General features: G+C 42.7%; 1 protein-coding gene and 1 pseudogene across 1 annotated transcript; one reads left to right on the plus strand and one right to left on the minus strand.

The window, feature by feature from the left end:
• Positions 1-3,157: 3,157 nt before the first annotated feature.
• Oosp4b (oocyte secreted protein family member 4B) lies at positions 3,158-10,221 on the minus strand. The gene is made up of 5 exons (XM_051146912.1): positions 10,211-10,221; positions 6,626-6,774; positions 6,046-6,227; positions 4,934-5,031; positions 3,158-3,264 (listed from the first exon to the last, which is right to left on the minus strand). The coding sequence occupies exons 1-5, from the start codon at positions 10,219-10,221 to the stop codon at positions 3,189-3,191; spliced, it is 516 nt and encodes a 171-aa protein (XP_051002869.1). The 3' UTR covers positions 3,158-3,188.
• A 4,247-nt stretch (positions 10,222-14,468) lies between these two features.
• Positions 14,469-14,551, plus strand: LOC127190236 (uncharacterized; annotated as a pseudogene).
• The last annotated feature ends 2,757 nt before the right edge of the window (positions 14,552-17,308 follow it).

Below are 17,308 nucleotides of genomic sequence, written 5' to 3' on the forward strand. Positions count from 1 at the left end.
ATGCAACTTAAGCCTCAACCCCAGAATACAGAGTAAGGCTTCAACCAGGATGGATCTCCTGAAGACTGCAGTCACTGAGGAAGGGTGGTGTGTTAATGAAGTGGGGAAATTCTTATGTCTTTCCACAGGAAATAATCAATTGTGTCTGGCGCTGCTGTTGAGACTGAGACTCGGTTTCCGGATTTGCCAATATGAAACTCATGGATTGTCTTAGTTAAGGCTTGACTGAAGAGAGTTTAATATGTGGGAGCCCATACAAGAATGCTGTGAACTTTGGACAGTGCAGATTGCAGAATCTTCCTCCCATGGGGTACTATGGGGGAAAACCCTGCATGAACTACAATGAGTGGATGCCCATAAGCACGAGGGCATGAAGACCATGCCCTGGCATGAGCACATCACCTCTGTGGGAGAGTGAAAGGCCTGGAGGAATATCTGTGGCTCTTTTCACATGACAAGCTGGTAAGACAGAATATCCAGCATATCCCCCCCCCCCCCCCATTGTACTTTCATTTTGCTTAAGCGGTCTGCAAATGTCATCTCATGTTTTGCTTGCTTTAATAATAAAAATAAGAAGTGCTTAGTTTGCACCACTCGAGCTCAAATGCTTGGAGTCCCTTGGTTACCCCTCACAGGCCTTTTGACCTATCTGATCTGTGGAGACTTACGCTTGCTGGCTGTGATGGGTTGACATGGTCGAATAGAAAAACATCCATATGGGGCTACTTCACATCAGCATAGGTAACTGCCTACACTTAGAAAAAAAAAAAACTACTTATGGTTTAATAGAGAAAATACACCAATAATATATCCTGAGTTGCAGCATACTAAATGGTGTTTATTTCCATCAAAAGCAAGCACCAATAAAGTAAGCACCTGTATTTGAAACAAAGACACCATTCAGTTTCAAATGACATAAGTCAAGTTTATCAAAATACCATAAAGAATTTAACAAGTATAATAAATATTAAAAACAAAAAACTAAGCACTTGCCAGGCATGCTAGTCCATGCCTTCAACCCCGGCACTCAGCAGACAGAGGAAGGAGGACCTCTGTGAGTTCCAAACCCAGGCTAGTCTACAAAGGGAATGCCAAGACCGCCAGAACTACACGGTGAGACCCGGTCTCAAAGAAAAAAAAAGTTAGCATTCATATTTACTGATTTGGGTTTGCTGACTATGGTGGTTTGAATGAGAATGACCTCCCGGAGCCTCTCGTTTGAATGCTTGGTCCCCAGCTGGTGGAACTGTTTGGGAAGGAGTAGGAGCTGAAGCCTTGTTGGAGGAGGTATGTCCCTGGGACGTGAGCTTTGAGGTCACAGAGGCCCGCCTCATTCCAGTTATCTTTCTCTGTTTCGTGTTTGTGGGTCAGATATGAGCTCCCAGCTACTGCTCAGTGTCATGCCCGCCTACCTGCTGCCATGCTCCCCACCATGAAGGTCATGGGCACAACTATACTCTACATCCATGACCCTCATTCCTCCCACAAAAAAAAAATTAAACGCTTTCTTTCATAAGTTGCTCTAGCCATGGTATGTCTACACAGAAATAGAAAAGTAACTTGAAGAATTCCGTTTTCAGTTATCCCCCAAGCCTGCATGGAACCTGTAGAGGACATCCCACTGGCAGTTACATAGACCCATTTGCTGCATTGGAGGATTCTGGGGCATCCCAGTGGCAGTTACGTAGACCCATTTGCTGTGTTGTAGGATTCTGGGACAAGTCTGGGGCTGAACTCTGAGGCTAACAGCCAGTGTGGCTTCTTTTCAATTTATCAGTTGTACTCATTTTCACGTGACTTGGGCCAGTTAGAATGAGTTTGACCCAGCACTCTTAATGTGTACTCAAAAGCATAAAATTTCACAGTAAGGCTATACTAGATCATTTAAGCTCACACGTGGGGCAGAACACGCCTTTCAAGCCCAAATCCAAGCTGAGATAATCATACTCTTTGAGTGTTTCATACTTTAATGTGGGGGAAGAAGGCATCGTGCAGCGCCCTGACTTATAAGCAAGCTCTCATTCCGTAACAGCTTCATTGGAAATTGGGCCTTCAAACTTGGTGACAAGTGCCCTTAGAGTTAACGCCAGAAAACATCTAAACATGACATTACAGAGCTATAGGGTCCCAAATCCCAGAAGGCATTTAAACAGGTTAACAAATGAAACTGCTGGACTTGAAACAGACAAAACAACAGTGTAGCTGAAACCGAAACCACTTGCTTCTGTACCTCGGGGAACAATGGGGTATCTTGACTCGGGGATATTAACCCAGTGTTTCACAGGCATTTGGCCCTGCGGGTTAAAGGGAAAGCAGTTAAGATCACTTGCATAGACAGTTTACCCAACACCTTCTCCAGAACCCTCAGTGGGAAGAATCAAATCTCTGCCCTTAAATATCATCTATGACATTACCCAAGGGTACCAAATATGCAAATATTTAATTGGATCATTTAAAGTTACTGTCACCTATATTTTCCCTAAATCAATGTTTTCTGAGGACATGGGCATCACGTATTTATGTCATCTACTCCTCCTACTTAGCAAGACTGTCATATTTCTAAAACAAAGCTCATGTGCTTGTGAAATGCCACCATCAAAGCCATGGTCTATGTACAAGTTTTGTGACACACTTTTAAAGTAAACTCAGAAAAAAAAAAAACTCTGCTAAGATACTTATCTGCAAGTATTTCTTGCGGGGGTGGGGTGGGGGGGGCACTGAAAAGTAACAAATTCTTCAAAATGTTCAAACTTTGCTGATGTATTTCTTTTATTCCCAGCTCAAATATGCATACCCTGAGATGCTTTTCTGTAGATGTTAAGAAATCAGAGACCTAGTGCTGGCTGTCTATGAAAGTTATTTTTCTGTCACAGGCCCTATTGGCAACAATTCAGTGCTTGTGATAAAAATATAAGGAACCTGACTGGGTGCAAACTATTCATGTTTATGTAAATTCAACCAAAGTACTGTCTGTGACTGAAACCAGTGGCCAAGCCTACATCTGTTATAAAATGCAAGCATGCTGAACACACAGAATTCAAGTAGAGATTTATACAGTTCCTTCAGTGATATTTTAATTAACAAATTATCATTAACCATGAAATGACAAATTCCTCTTGCCTTATGAGCACTGGTAAAATTAGGTTCACACAGTTTACCTTTCAAGGAAACTGATGGCTGTTGTCCTATTACTTGAGTGCCATACCAAAGGAATTCACGTTATACCCATTTATTCTAAAAGGATCCACTGAAGATAATTTAGGCCTAAAAGGAAAGAAAAAATATTTTATTTCTGAGATTATGTTAGCTATTCATAGCAGAGAAAGCTTTCCCTGCCAGACTCCCTTTGTTTATTTTGCATACTTGTAAACTTTGTATCCTTTGCAGGAAAGTGTCCAGGCCCCTGCTGAGGAATGCCAGCAGCCATGCCCAGCCACTTCAAGTTTTGCATCTGGGCTCCCCCTACATTTTTCCCTGGGTACCCCCTCTTCAGCTCCCTTGGTGCCACACCCTGTGGTCCCTGAAAGGAGTGCTCCGAGCTTCAGGCCATGCTGCTGGCCTCTCTACACCTCCTGACAGCAACACCTCAGGAGCAACTGAGGTTAAATCTCCACGGCTCTAGGGCCTGAGATCAGATGCCTAGAGAAACTACAGAGAAAGAGGCAGCACCTGGGGCCTCAGTAATGGCTGCTGCTGACAGGGAACTCCCAGAGGGAGCTACTCTGTGAGCTCTGGTGGAGTCTTGTTTGCCGTAACACTGTATAAACTAGCCATTCCTCTGCAGCAGGGAGCTTTACATGGTCTGATACTGCCAGCCAGAGACCAGAACTGGAAATCTGACCCCTTAGTGTAAATTCAGTTTAGTTAAGGAAAGTAGTTGAGTTTAGAGTTCAAGTCTATGTAAACCCCTTAGGGCATGAGTTAATAGGCCCCTCCCCAACACCTGTCAAAGTGCACATTCCAGCCTTGTCTCAGTGCCATCACCAGCCCCTCAGTGGGACCCCTCCCAGATTTATACTAATTTCAGATGAAAAGACTGAACAAAAACCCACCAATCCCGAAGCTTTCCCCAGGCTCAGGATTCAAAATCCCACCAATCCTTACTCTGGAAATCTTTGCCCTAGAAAGCTCTGCCCCCAAAACAAACAAACAAACTCCTTTATAAAGGCTGTGTTTGTCCAGTTCTCTGCTGTCTTCACCTGGGAGCAGAGGCAGCCACTCCTGGACTTGTCCCTCCAATAAATCTCTTTTAAGAGATTTGCTGCCTCGCGTGCCCCTCTCATCAGAAGAAGCCAAGAAGCCCAGAAGAGAAGAAGCAAAGGAGTGGCGCTCAGGCTCTTAAGCTCATCAGGAGTTGGGGTAACCCTCCCCTGGGAGCTGAAACATCTCTGCTAACTAGGCCTTCCTGGGCTCCTGTGTCTCAGGATACCCTTGGGACACTGTCCCACCCCAGAGTTGTGTGGTTCCCGGGCTCCATGCGTCAGGATGCCCTTCCCTTGGGACACTGTGTAGAATAAGTTTTAAAATTGGCCAGTGAGATGGGTCAGTGAGTAGCGCTTGCCACCGAACCAGACCACCTGCGTTTAACCTCAGGGACCCACGCAGCAGGAAAGGGACTCTTACAAGTTGTCCCCTGACTTCTACATACATGTTGCAGTATAAGGACACACACACGTACACACACATGTGGACACATGCACACACAGTGTAATTTTTAACTTTTTTTAAATGATAGAATCTAGGTGATATGGGGGTTCCCTACAAAGTCCGATCAGTTTTTCACACTTGCAATTTGTTCTAACAGCCAGATGTTTTAGCAACCATAGCTGTGTCAGATGCATCCACCGTGGCATTTTAGTAGATATACCTGTCCCCAAAACATCTACCCATCAACATATAAATTTAGGAATGCTAATTGTCTACCCATACTTACCTCTTCACAAAGCAAACCACCTGGAATTTATGGGTAAGATCCAGCACCGGTCTATATCTGACCTCAGATAAGATGAAAACATCATTTCCCTGGAATGTCTGAAATGATTAGACATGGGATTGTTTATGTGGTTTAGTAACATGAATACATTATGTCACTTCTAGAAAAATATGAACGTTTAATTTTACAGAAATGAAAGATGAAAAACATTTTATTCTTTTTTTTTTTTGGCTTTGACTTCCTTTGTCTCAGCCTCCACAACCAAACAGGAAAATAAAAGACAGCATTGGAAGCCTTTTCATCTTTGTTATCTACATATTATTCTGTATACTATATTGTTTATTATTCACATGTATAATGTATTAATATGTGTGCATTACCTACATGGCTGTACAGTGCCCTTGGAGGTCAGAAGAGGGTGTCAGACCCTCTCTGACTGAAATTACAGACAGCTGTGAGCCACTATATGAGTGCTGTGAATCAAACCTTTGTCCTCTGGAAGATTCTTTTTTTTTTTTTTTTTTTTTTGGTTTTTCGAGACAGGGTTTCTCTGTGTAGCCTTGGCCATCCTGGACTCACTTTGTAGACCAGGCTGGCCTCGAACTCACAGCGATCTGCCTGCCTCTGCCTCCTGAGTGCTGGGATTAAAGGCGTGCACCACCATGCCCAGCTTACTGAGCCATCTCTCTAGCCCCAAACTTTGAACACTTTAAGGTATGTTTTTCTCTTTCCAAAATAGGTCCCCATTTCTATTTACACTGTCCAAAATTCACAAATGTGACAGGACATGTGATGAGTAAGTTGAGAAGATGCTAAGCCAAAGCTGAACTTTTACAACTCCCATAGGGTAAACTTTATCATCATATGCGTAAGGACCAGACCCTCTTCCAGAAACAATCATGTAAGTTAGAATTGTTCTGAAAGTTTTTAATTAAAAAAAAAAAATCCTGGTGCTGGCAAGAAGGTTCAGTGGATAGGAGACTTGCCTAGCACAGCAAGGCCATGGATTCAGTGCCCACAGGATCAAGGGGGAAAGGGCAGAAAGAAAGGGATTATGAGACTATGTGTCCACAAAATATGCAGAGTAAAGGAAAAATCACTGAACCACTTACAAGTTTACTGATCTCACAGGAAGCAACAGGGTAAGAAAACTCGTAGTTGAAGCTCAGTACCCTGGTTGCAGAGCAGTTGTCTCCCAGGCGTATGTCATCAACTCTCACTTCCGTGTCATTATCAAATGGTTTCTTTTTCATTCTCACCACCAGCCAGTCATCAGAACACATTGAAGTCACCGCTAAAAATAAGTGAGTAGATGAGTCAATGAATAAAGTACAACTTATTTAGCAACGGTGGGAAATGTATCTTTGCTGGAAAAAAAATAAATAAATAGTACAAATTGCCTTATGAAGAACTTGATGGACACAGGTGGCCCCACAGTTCTGACAACTTTAGAGTTGAGATTTTTTGAAGCCGGACTGAAACCCATACAATGATCCTTTGCTTGTTAACATAGTTATTACAATACTGTCCTTATGGCCAGGTCAAAACAGGAAGATTTGTCCATTTGTCTTTTTCTCCAGCCCAAGGAGCTGTGACTGGTAACTCGATGATAGACACATCTACCTTAGGAAATAAACCACTCGTGGGCAGGCTAACTGTCATTCTTAGGGAGAGAAAAAAAAGCATCCTTACCCCATGCTTGCTTTTCTCTCTGCATTGCATAAAGTTCTATTGTCTGTGAAGCAGCTGCAGGGTCAACACGCTGTAGCCCTTCTGCTGAGTGCAAGGAGATCCTGGGTAGGACAGGTAATCTATTCTTTTCTTGGATGAAAATGGCACACCTAACACATTAAGTGGCGAAGCTCATCAGGTCTGGCACTAGCACAGTCAGATCAAAGCCCAGAGAGATGCCCAATTGCTCAGCTCAAGCACTGCTGGAGACAACACAGTTTCTCCCCTACCCACTGAAGGGCCACATTTTAGAGTGAAGAGTAGAAATTAGAACACCAGGAGTAAATTATTTGCTGCTCACACAGGTCATCTATTTTCTTTTAGTGATATTAGTGATTTACCCAGGGCCTTGCTAGTCAAAGTCAGGCCTGTGGATGGACACCATCAGCATCACCTGGGCGTTTCTGTCCTGTTCTCTGAGATCTCTCACACTTTAATTTTAGTACATCTAATACAAGGGGTACCAAGAACTTCAAGATGACCAAGGACTATATCAAAAGTAATTGAAAAGTTAGGTAGAAAAAAAAAGAGATGAAGGCAGCCCATTGTACACAGCTGTACATTTAATTTTCATAACGTTGGTCTTTTCTAGAGCAAGGGTTGCAACCTTTGTGTGTACCAAGCATGAAAGACCGGAGAGGAAGGGGAGGGAATCATAATTAACAAAAATAGACCAGTGATACCATCGGAGTAGGAAATAAGTTTTCAACCTATTTAATTCACATGTCTTTACTGCTAATCTAATATGACTCAAAAATATTTAATTCCCAACCACCCCACACTATTTCCATCTTGAGGAATGGTGTAGGAATATTAGACCCACCTGACAAAAGGAAAAGTACCTTCTGGCACAAGAACTTTACAAGAACAATCAAGCAGACTCATGTATACCCAGCCAGACTGGGACCAACGGCTCTATCCTGCCCAGAGATACCAAGTGTGATCATGAGAAAAAGTAGTCATGGGTGCATTAGGTTTGTTACAGAGAACTTGCTGGTACTTGTCACTCACCCTGAGACACACAAAGAGTACATGACTGCCTTAAGACATCAGAAACCAAGACAGTGTGAAACATACCTGTGGTTCAAGCTAGTTTCTAACAAGAGTTTTGAAAAAGAATTTTAAAAGGAGATTTCAAAAACTTGTGCTTCAAAGCACTTCAAAGCAGAAGCAAAAACCCTCTAGGGTAATCATTCTCAACCTGTGGGTCACGACCCCTTTGGTTGAACAACCCTTTCATGGTGGTCCCCTAAGACCACCAGAAAACAAGGACCTTTGTTTTCATAACAGTAGCAAAATCACAGTTATGAAGTAGCAACAAAAACAATTTTATGGATGGAGGTCACTACAACGTAAGGAACTGTATGAAAGAGCTGCAACATTAGGAAGGTTGAGAGCCGCTGCTCTGGGGCCTGGTTGCTTGCTGGCTGTGGATGCTTAGGGGTGGCCTTGTTATTGGCTGTACGTAGTGGAATGGTTGGTAAGGCCCATGACCAGCCATTAGACGTGCTAGTCACAGCCCAGCTAAAGCAATCAAAACTGCCAAGCTGCGCAGATGGCAAAACCTCCCCATCTGAGAGCTAGAGCGCCAAGTAAAGGTGGACCAGCTTCAGCGCCCTACAGGTATGGGGGGTGGGGGGGGGGTGAGGGGGGAAGCCATAGGCAAAGAAATTCTCACGCGGCCATGAGACACAGCTAACGGGCTTCAGGCTAACGCAAACCGAGACACTCTCTCATCTCCTGCGCAGGAATACCAAGACTTGGGTGTTCTCAGGTCACTGTTTCTCTCGTCTTCTTTTACTGTTACTTTTTTTTTTTTTTTTTTTAATGAGGAAAGGGGCCTCACATATCTATCGCCTTTACACATGGAGGTCAGAAGACAGCCTGCAAGAGTCAGTTCTTTCTTTCCACCATGTTTTCCTTCCACCATGTGGATCGCACAGAGACCGAACACAGGTCGGCAGGGTTAGTAACAAGCACTTCAACCTACTGAGCCGTCTTACCAGCCCAACCAGCATCTTATTTTAAAGTATATTATAAATCCCAAGTAACAGTTCGCTCAGGGAAAAACTCAGATGAATGATTTCAAATAAGTAGCTGAAGTGCACCCACTTAAGTTACCAGAGTCGGAGTTTATCTGTCTCCAGAGCCTCAGTGGCTAAAAGAAGCACTCATGACCCAACTGCAATTTCTGTTCTTTGGAGCATACTCCTTTCACAAGTTCATACACACAGGCACAGCCCTCTGGCTGATGAAGCCCTTTTTCTTTTTTCTTTTCTTTTCTTTTCTTTTCTTTTCTTTTTTTTTTTTTTTTTTTTTTTTTTTTGGCTTTCTCAAATTATATAAGCCCAAGTTATAAAAGAAACTGTTGAAACGGAGATTAAAAAAAAAAAAAAAAAAAAAAGAGTTGAGAGGACTATTGCATGTTTCGGGCCAGCATCTGGCCTAGTGAATGCCAGGCCACTACTAGTTCCATTCACAATATCCTGACTCCATTTTGAAAAAAACTGAGGGACGTAGAGGCAGATGGTTGACCATAAGGCCGGGGGCAGGGACAACCAGAGTCCTCGCCTCTGAAGCAAAGGAGAACGGACTGCTGGAAAGCTGACCTCTGGCCTCTAAGGCTGGCACATACAAAATAAACTTGAAAAATAAGTGACCCTTTCAAAAGAGGCAGATAATGATATAAACTGAACCTAAAAAAACACCAAGTTGTTCATAATAAAACAAAAGGCCTTAAGCACAGCCTCAACACACTAGCTTCCTTTAAACCAAACTTAATTCGAAACACCAGCCCTCGTTGTTTTACAATCAGCAAGGGAAGGGGAAAGTGTCTCCTTAAATCAAGGTCTTCTTCCGAAGATACTTCCTATTTATACCTGGCTCAAGTCCAGAAACAGTCCAAAACAACAGACAAAGGAGGAAGAACCCGCCTGCCGCTGCTGCAAACCTCATTGTGTTGAACTCCAAAGCACAGCAGGCCAGGATAAACCAACCAACAGGTGGTAGGCCAGGCCATGGGCGTCCTTCAGAATTTATAAACCTCTGGCTACACTCAGCTGTCTGCAGTTAGCCCCAGTTAGATAGGGGCGGGACTCTTCACAGTCTGCGTTCCTCATTGCCTCACCTGTTAGACTGCAAAATGCCAGGTTCTACTTGTGAGCTACAGGATCAATCATAAACTCATCTCACCAAGATTGCTAGGTAGTACACACACACACACACACACACACACACACACACACACACACACACACTCAATTTGACAGGCATTTATCTGAGCACACACTTAGCCTATTCCACTAATCTTTATTTTTAAAATGACCTTAGTATAGGAAATTACAGTACAAGTAAAAATAAGAAATCTGCCCAGAACCTCTCTGTACCTAACTGTCCTCCGCAGACCCATATCATTCATGTTACTTACATCCTAAGGAACGAGAACCGACAAGTATCCTCCAGGTGACGTTTCTAATTGGCTCTTTCTCTCGTTGGTATGTTAAGCTTTAATTTTAAATTCCCTAAACGACTAAGAAGGCTGAGCACCTTGCCGTCATGTAGTCGCCTGTGGAACTATGGTCATTGGCTGTTTGGATGCTCACTCCTGAGATGGTTTCCCTGGTTTTCTAGTTAGTTGTCTATACTTTCCAGACTTTTAGATCACCTGAACATAATTCTGGTTTATACACATTGTAGATATCTTTTTTTTTTTTTTTGTCACATTTGCTTATTAGATTTTGGAAGAGCCATGAGCCATGATGTGTGTGTGTGTGTGTGTCTGTCTGTCTGTCTGTCTGTCTGTCTGTCTACCTGTGTGTGGAGATCAGAAGACAACTTGTGGAAGCTGGGTCTCTTCTACCATGTGGGTCCCATGGACTGACCTCAGATCATCCAGCTTGGTAAATGCCCTTACCTGCTAAGCTATCCCTGACTCACATTGTAAATATCTTCTACCACTTTTGTAGATGTGATGGTAAAGTATGGCAGTTTGGCTGGACCATAGGGTGCCCAACTGTTTGAGTAAGTACTATTCTGGGTATGTCTGGGAAGTTCCTTCTCTGTAAGACTAACATTAAATGAGTAAGACATGTGCCCCCACTTCTCCCTTCCCTGCCTAACTCCCAGCTGTGACATTGTGTTTCTCCTTTGAATGTGGCCTGAAACCTGCAATGTGCATGGTTTCCTGGTTCTCAGACCTTGGACTTGGGCTAGAACATTGCTGTCACCTCTCTTGATTGCCACATCACATGAACCAAGCAGGGACAATCGGCTGAGGTGCATATTTAACATACCAAAGCAGACCTGGCCTCTTCGGTCCACACCTGTTACAGGACATGGCTGGTATACCCTGCCCTCTACCCTGAACTTTCCAGGCCAGTGGCTGGGTTTCCCTATATAATCGAGACCTTTTGGTTCCCTAGCTCTCTCTATGTTTTCTCGCTCCCCGAGGGCATGATCTTTCTCTCCTTTTCTTCCTCCTCTCTGTCTCCCTACCTTCATGGAGACTTCAGTAGCCTTGTTCCATAGGACCAGTGAACCCTCCCAAGAGCTGCATCCGATAAACCTGCCTTTATGCTTTGATCTAATCTGACTTGAATTGGCCTCTGGAACTGCAGGCAGAGCTGGTAAACCCTGCTGGCTGCCAGCCTCTGGGATTACAGGTAGAAATGGGGGCCCAGGAAATGGCCAGTTAATCTTCTTTTTTAATTCTCTCATATGTTTCAACTGCAGTTTCCTCTCCTTCCCCTCTGGCTGCCTCCCCACACCCCACCTCCCCTTTCCCCAGATACTTCCAACGCCTCCCCTCAGAAAAAAAGCAGGCCTCCCAGGGACATCAACCAAATACTATATAACAAGCTACAATAAGACCAGGCACACATCATCACATCAAAGCTGGAAAAGGCAACCCAGTAGGAAGGAAAGAGTTCTACAAGTAGAGAGGAGTCAGAGACAGCCCCCAGCCCCACTGTTGCAATTTCCACAAGAACACCAAGCTACTTAGAACATACATGTCGAGGACTTAGGACTGACCCCTAGAGGCGGCCTAATCTCTCAAGTTCCCGTGAGTCCCTGTCAGTTGATTCTGTGAGCCATGTTCTCCTATTGTTTGGCTGTGGTACTCTGCATCTTCTCCCATCAGTTGCTGGCTGAAGTCCCTCTGGTCTCTTAAATGACAGCTCTGCTAGGCTTCTGTCCCAGAGCTCATGTTGTTTGCAGTATTATTTATAACAGCCAGCATGTGGAAACAGCCACTACCTTGAATATTCAGCTGTTCATCCAAGATGGCATCCAAGAATGGTTGCCAACTAAAGACAGAATCTCCCCCTTAGAAATCTAGATGCTATAAGATCAATTCAGCCAATATTCCACAATGGATGGGGGAGGGGCTCATGAGGCCCCACCCCTACCTAAAGTGTTAGTGGCAATTGATGGCTACTGGGGGAGAGAAAGTCACTTTTCCTTAGGGGTCTGGCAACAGGTAGGGTTCTCAGGCTCTTGTGAATGGCCCCATGCATCTACAGGCAGCACTAACTAGACTCAGTAAATTGTACCAAAAAAAAAAAAAGGAAGAGGACATGAAGGTGGTGGGAGGGTCCTAAGCAGCTAGTGGTGCACATGATTGAGATATATTGTATCAACAACTTAGTTGTAGAAACAATTAAGACAAAGAATAGAGTAAGCAAAATAGGGTGTGGTGAAATGTATTCAGTAAAACACAGTCTTATCTATATAAGTCGGGGTCAGAATTCAACAGTTGGAAAGGTCTTCCCCTGTAGCTTCTCCAAAAGTTTATTCATTCAAAATCTGAAATATTATATACTTCAGTACAAAGAGCATAATATGAAGCCAATATTATCTTCAAAAACAGATCAATTCTTGTCAACTTGACACAACCTAACATCACCTGAAAGAGGTTATCACAACTGAAGAATTGCTTAGGTTATGTTGGCTTGTGGCCTGTGTGACACTGTCTTGACTCATTGTTGATATGGGAGGGCCCAGCCTACCACGGGTGGTACAGTCCCTAGGCAGAAGGCCCAGCTGTTTAAGCTAGCCAGCTGAGTAAGGAAGTGAACAAGCCAATAAGCAATATTCCTATATGGTTTCTGTTCACGATTCCCACCTTGAGTTCCTGCTTTGTCTTTCCTCAGTGATGGGCTGTGACCCAGATGTATATGCAGATAAATACTTCCTCCTAAATTGTTTTCAGTAGAAGTATTCTATCACAACAAGACTCTAACTAGAAAAACAGACAATTCCAAACTCATGAAAAATATAAAATTCACAACCATTGTTTTTGTATCCCCTAACTTTGAGATTTCATAATCCTGATCCATTCAAATTTACATACCTGACACACTAATCTAAAGACTGCCCCCACTTCTTGATATTGTAGGGGAGAAAAATGTGGAAGTTGTCAGCATACAAGACCTTGAGCAAGAAACCTGACTTCTGCTCAACAATTCCATCAGCTCCTAGTGAGTGTGTAAACCAAAGACATTCACTTGTGTCCTTCATTGTTCACACTGACCGAATCAGGCAGAGCCCTATAGAGCAAGGAGGACTCAACTTCAATTCCCATAGGAATACTCTCTGAGGAACAGTTGGTGTCAACTGAAGTCAGATACCATTAACCCCAGTGCTATAGGATACTTACTTTTGTATATGAATGATATTAGCAAGTGATACTTGAATTTGCTGGCTTATGCATGTTGAGTTTTCAATGAGCATACTCCATGGGCACATCTAAAGAGGCAAAGAGTATAAAAGCAGTTACTTAAGTACATCTGAGGGTGATGTGCAAAATAAAATGTTCAGTAGTAAGAGCCAGCAAGATGGTTTCATGGGTAAAGGTGCTGGTCGCCAACGCTGATGCTCTAAGTTCAGTCTCTGGGACCAACATGGTATACATTCACAGTTCATTTACATGTTTTGCCACAGAGAGACAGACAGAGAGAGAGAGAGAGAGAGAGAGAGAGAGAGAGAGAGAGAGAGAGAGAGAGAAGAGATCATCACAATATTCAATTCTATGGAAAGTGCACATCAGTAGCTAGGCTGCAGTTAAGTTATATATATTGTAGAATTGGAAAACAAAAAGAATTGTCAAAGTTAGAAGGAGCACTCAACATATCTATAACTGAGCCAGTATTCCCATGTAATTTGTCTTTAACAATAGCATTTACCATCTTAAGATATGGATGTTCAACCAAAGGTTGTGAAAAACTGAGGTGAACCTCTTGAACTCACAGAAACTATGGTTCTATGCACAAGATCAGGTCAGTCAAAATAATTCTATAGTGCATAAGGGAGGGGTACGTGCCCACTATCCCTAGTTAAGGAGCTATTAGCAGTTGATTGCTACTTAAGAAAGGAAAGGCAAAGTTTTGTTTTTTTTTTTTAGGTGTGTAGCCCCTGGTAGGTTGACCATGATCTAGTGGATGGCCCCACACCCATGCATAATGGGGGGGTACTAATTGAACACAATAAATCATAAATAAAATAAATATGACTTGAAGTTGGGGGAATGCAAAGAGGAGGGACCTAGAAAGCATTGAGAGTGGAAAGTAAATATGATCAAAATACATTGTATGCGTATATGAAATTCTCAAAGAATAAACTAAAAAATTATCTTAAAGAAATATAGTACTCAGGAAGACTTTTTAGCACCACAGATGGCATAAAAAAAAATCTGAATGCTAACTTAATAGTTTCTTTTTGAGTGACAAAATGAATTAACTTAGCCCATGACTAATATTTAAAAAGTCAGGGAGAATTTATGTTTTAATATTATACAGGACATGAAATTGCTTCTCGGCCTTTTGGCTAAGATCAAGTGTAATATTATACCGGATATATGTATTACATATTTTAGATTTTTCATTTCATCTCAGTTCCATACAAATATATTAGCCTGGGTAAATAGACATTATGAATATCTATCTAGATTTTTAAAAATTTATCACATTGCAAAATGCCTATTCAGCTGTTTCCTAAATATTATCATGCCTTTCCTTTCCTCTAGGTTGCTCTTTCTTTCCAGGCTCTTTCTTTGCCAAGGGGTGGAAAGCTGAGACCTCAGTACCTGTCTGCTTACAGACTATCAGTTCTAAGGTAAATGAAGGGGGGAAAGAGAAAAGCCCTTTCCCTAAAAACCCTATGAGAGTCCTACAAGGACTCCACTAAGCCAGCCATATAATCTGAGCAGCAGTTGCCATGGCCTTTCTGTTTATTTCACAGGATGTCTTAATTAGCCACCGTTTGTATAATGATTGTCAGACATGCATTTTAGAACTGCAGACAGGGACAGGAAGGTCAGGTGGAAAAAGGAGGGGAGATGGCGTTAAGGGAGGGGACACATGGAATTAAGGTGCATTTGAGGAATGATACGGAAACCTCATGCAGTGGAAACATCCTAAAATATATGAAGGGTGATGCTAACGAAGTCTCCTAATACTGGGGAGACAGAGTCCTAACCAACCATTTCTTGTTACCAAAGGAGGCTCTCAATAGCAGGACTGGGTTGCATCCAATTGAGTTGATGCTCAAAGGAATCCCATGGCAATCCTCGAAGAACTCAATCCCCAAGACAGTGGGAAACTCTCTACAAACTGACAGCAGGGCCCAGTTGCCAAGGACAACAGTCTCACAACTCACGGAGCACAGATAAGTCAGTCTGGTGCCCACATGGAACCTTCACCCCTAGGTCCTAGTGTCTTTGGTGTGGAAAGGTACTCTGCAGGCATTCAAAAGAGACCTGTATACACCAACCCAACCACAAATCCTTTGACCTAAAATCTATCCTGCCTGCAAGATATGCTAGCGCAATGGTGGCACAGAACTTGTGGGAATAGCCAAGCCATGCCTAATTTGACAGAGAAGCTCCTTCCTGCAGCAGACAGGAACAAATACAGAGACACACAGCCAGACATTATGCAGAGAGAGAATCCTTGGAACACACAGATTTAAATGGGATGTCTTCGTCAAATTCCTCCCCAGCAGAGCTCAGGGAACCTAGCAGAAGAGGAGGCAGAAAGTGTGTAAGAGTCAGAGATGGGGGACACCCAGGAGGAGAGCAAGGCCCTCTGAATCAGCTAAGCAAAGTTCATATGAACTCACAGCGACTGGAGCAGCAAGCACAGGACTAACTCAGGTCTCCACGCGGTCCTCTGTATGTTTATTATAACTTGCAGCTTAGTATTTTTATGGGACTTCTGAGTGTGTAAAAAGTGGGTCTCTGATTCTTATGCCTGTTCTTGAGACTTTTTCTTTCTGTTGAGTTACTTTGTCCAGCCTCAATGTGATGGGTTTTATTTTATCTCATTATATTTTATTTTGTCATGTTTGGTTGTTATTTGGCAGAAGCCTGATCTTTTTTCATGAGAGACAAAAATAGAATGGATCTGGAAGGGAAGGGAGGAAAGAACAAACTGTGAGAAAAGGAGGGAGGGAAATTCTAATAAGGGTGTATTGTATAAGGAAAATATATATTTTTAATAATAATTTAAAAACTCACATCAAAAAAGTGAATTCATTGTAAACAAAGTGTGGGTCATATTTCTGGGCTCAGGAACAGAACTGGTTGGTACTCCTAGGTCAGATGCACTGAAAATCATATGGCAGATGACCAGAAAGGAAGATGCAGCTGTTACTGCCATCAGGAAAAAAGCTATTGTAAAGCAAACTCAATAGATAGGAGAGACATCAGAGCGTCACACGGACTGCGTAAGTCCAGCGGCTTCACTCACTTCACGCTCTACTCTCTGCTTCCACGTGTTCCTCTTAAAAGAGAGCGTAACTAGTGAACAGGGCATGTGAAGGTTATGTAAATCACAGGGCACTAAGTAAAGTCTACTGTTTACATACGTACAACCCACACTAGATACTGAGAACCTGCCTGACTCCATTTTAAAAGAAGGAGCCATTATGCTGTGTTGTTAAAATTTAAGTTTCTGTTTACTGTAAGGGCTGGTTTCCATTTTTAAGAATCTGTTTCCTGGAACTTGATCTGCCCTAACCCATGACCTTGACTTGTTTTTGAGAATATCCTAATCCTTCCTTGTCACAGTGTCTTCCTGGTGATAGCTGGTTTGTTTTCTATTTTGTCTTTGAGATTTTTATGTACTCCTTACTACTCCACTGTCTCACTTCTGTAAACCTGCTTTGCTACTACTTATGATTTTACTCCTTAAAAGGGCCCTAAGAAAGACTCAGTGCTACTCTCTCTAGCCTGACTTAAGTGGCAGTTACTGGCCAGCTCTCTGGTACATCCCAATAAAAATCAAGCTTACTTCAAATTTGACTCAAAAATTGTGGTAGGGGTCTTATTCTCACCTCAAGGGCTCATAACTGCTCAGCAAGTATTACTTATATCTCTCACTTTACTCTAAAATATCTGCCTTACCATGATCTATTTTATTTAGAATAAATAATTCAAGTTTGATGATTTGAGGGGAAAAATGATTCCTTCATTAACCACATAGCAGCTGTGTAACTCTCTATGCCCTATTTGTGTTGGACTTTCTAGACAATAGGATAGGATGTTTTCATACATTTTACTCCTGTTAGGATGTGTCACAGAGAATGTATAATCTGCCCATCATAGGCAAAAGAGATGTGTGAGATGAAGTTAGGTAAATGAATGCA

The sequence above is a fragment of the Acomys russatus genome, chromosome 5, assembly GCF_903995435.1.
Source record: "Acomys russatus chromosome 5, mAcoRus1.1, whole genome shotgun sequence".
Lineage (NCBI taxonomy): Eukaryota > Metazoa > Chordata > Mammalia > Rodentia > Muridae > Acomys > Acomys russatus.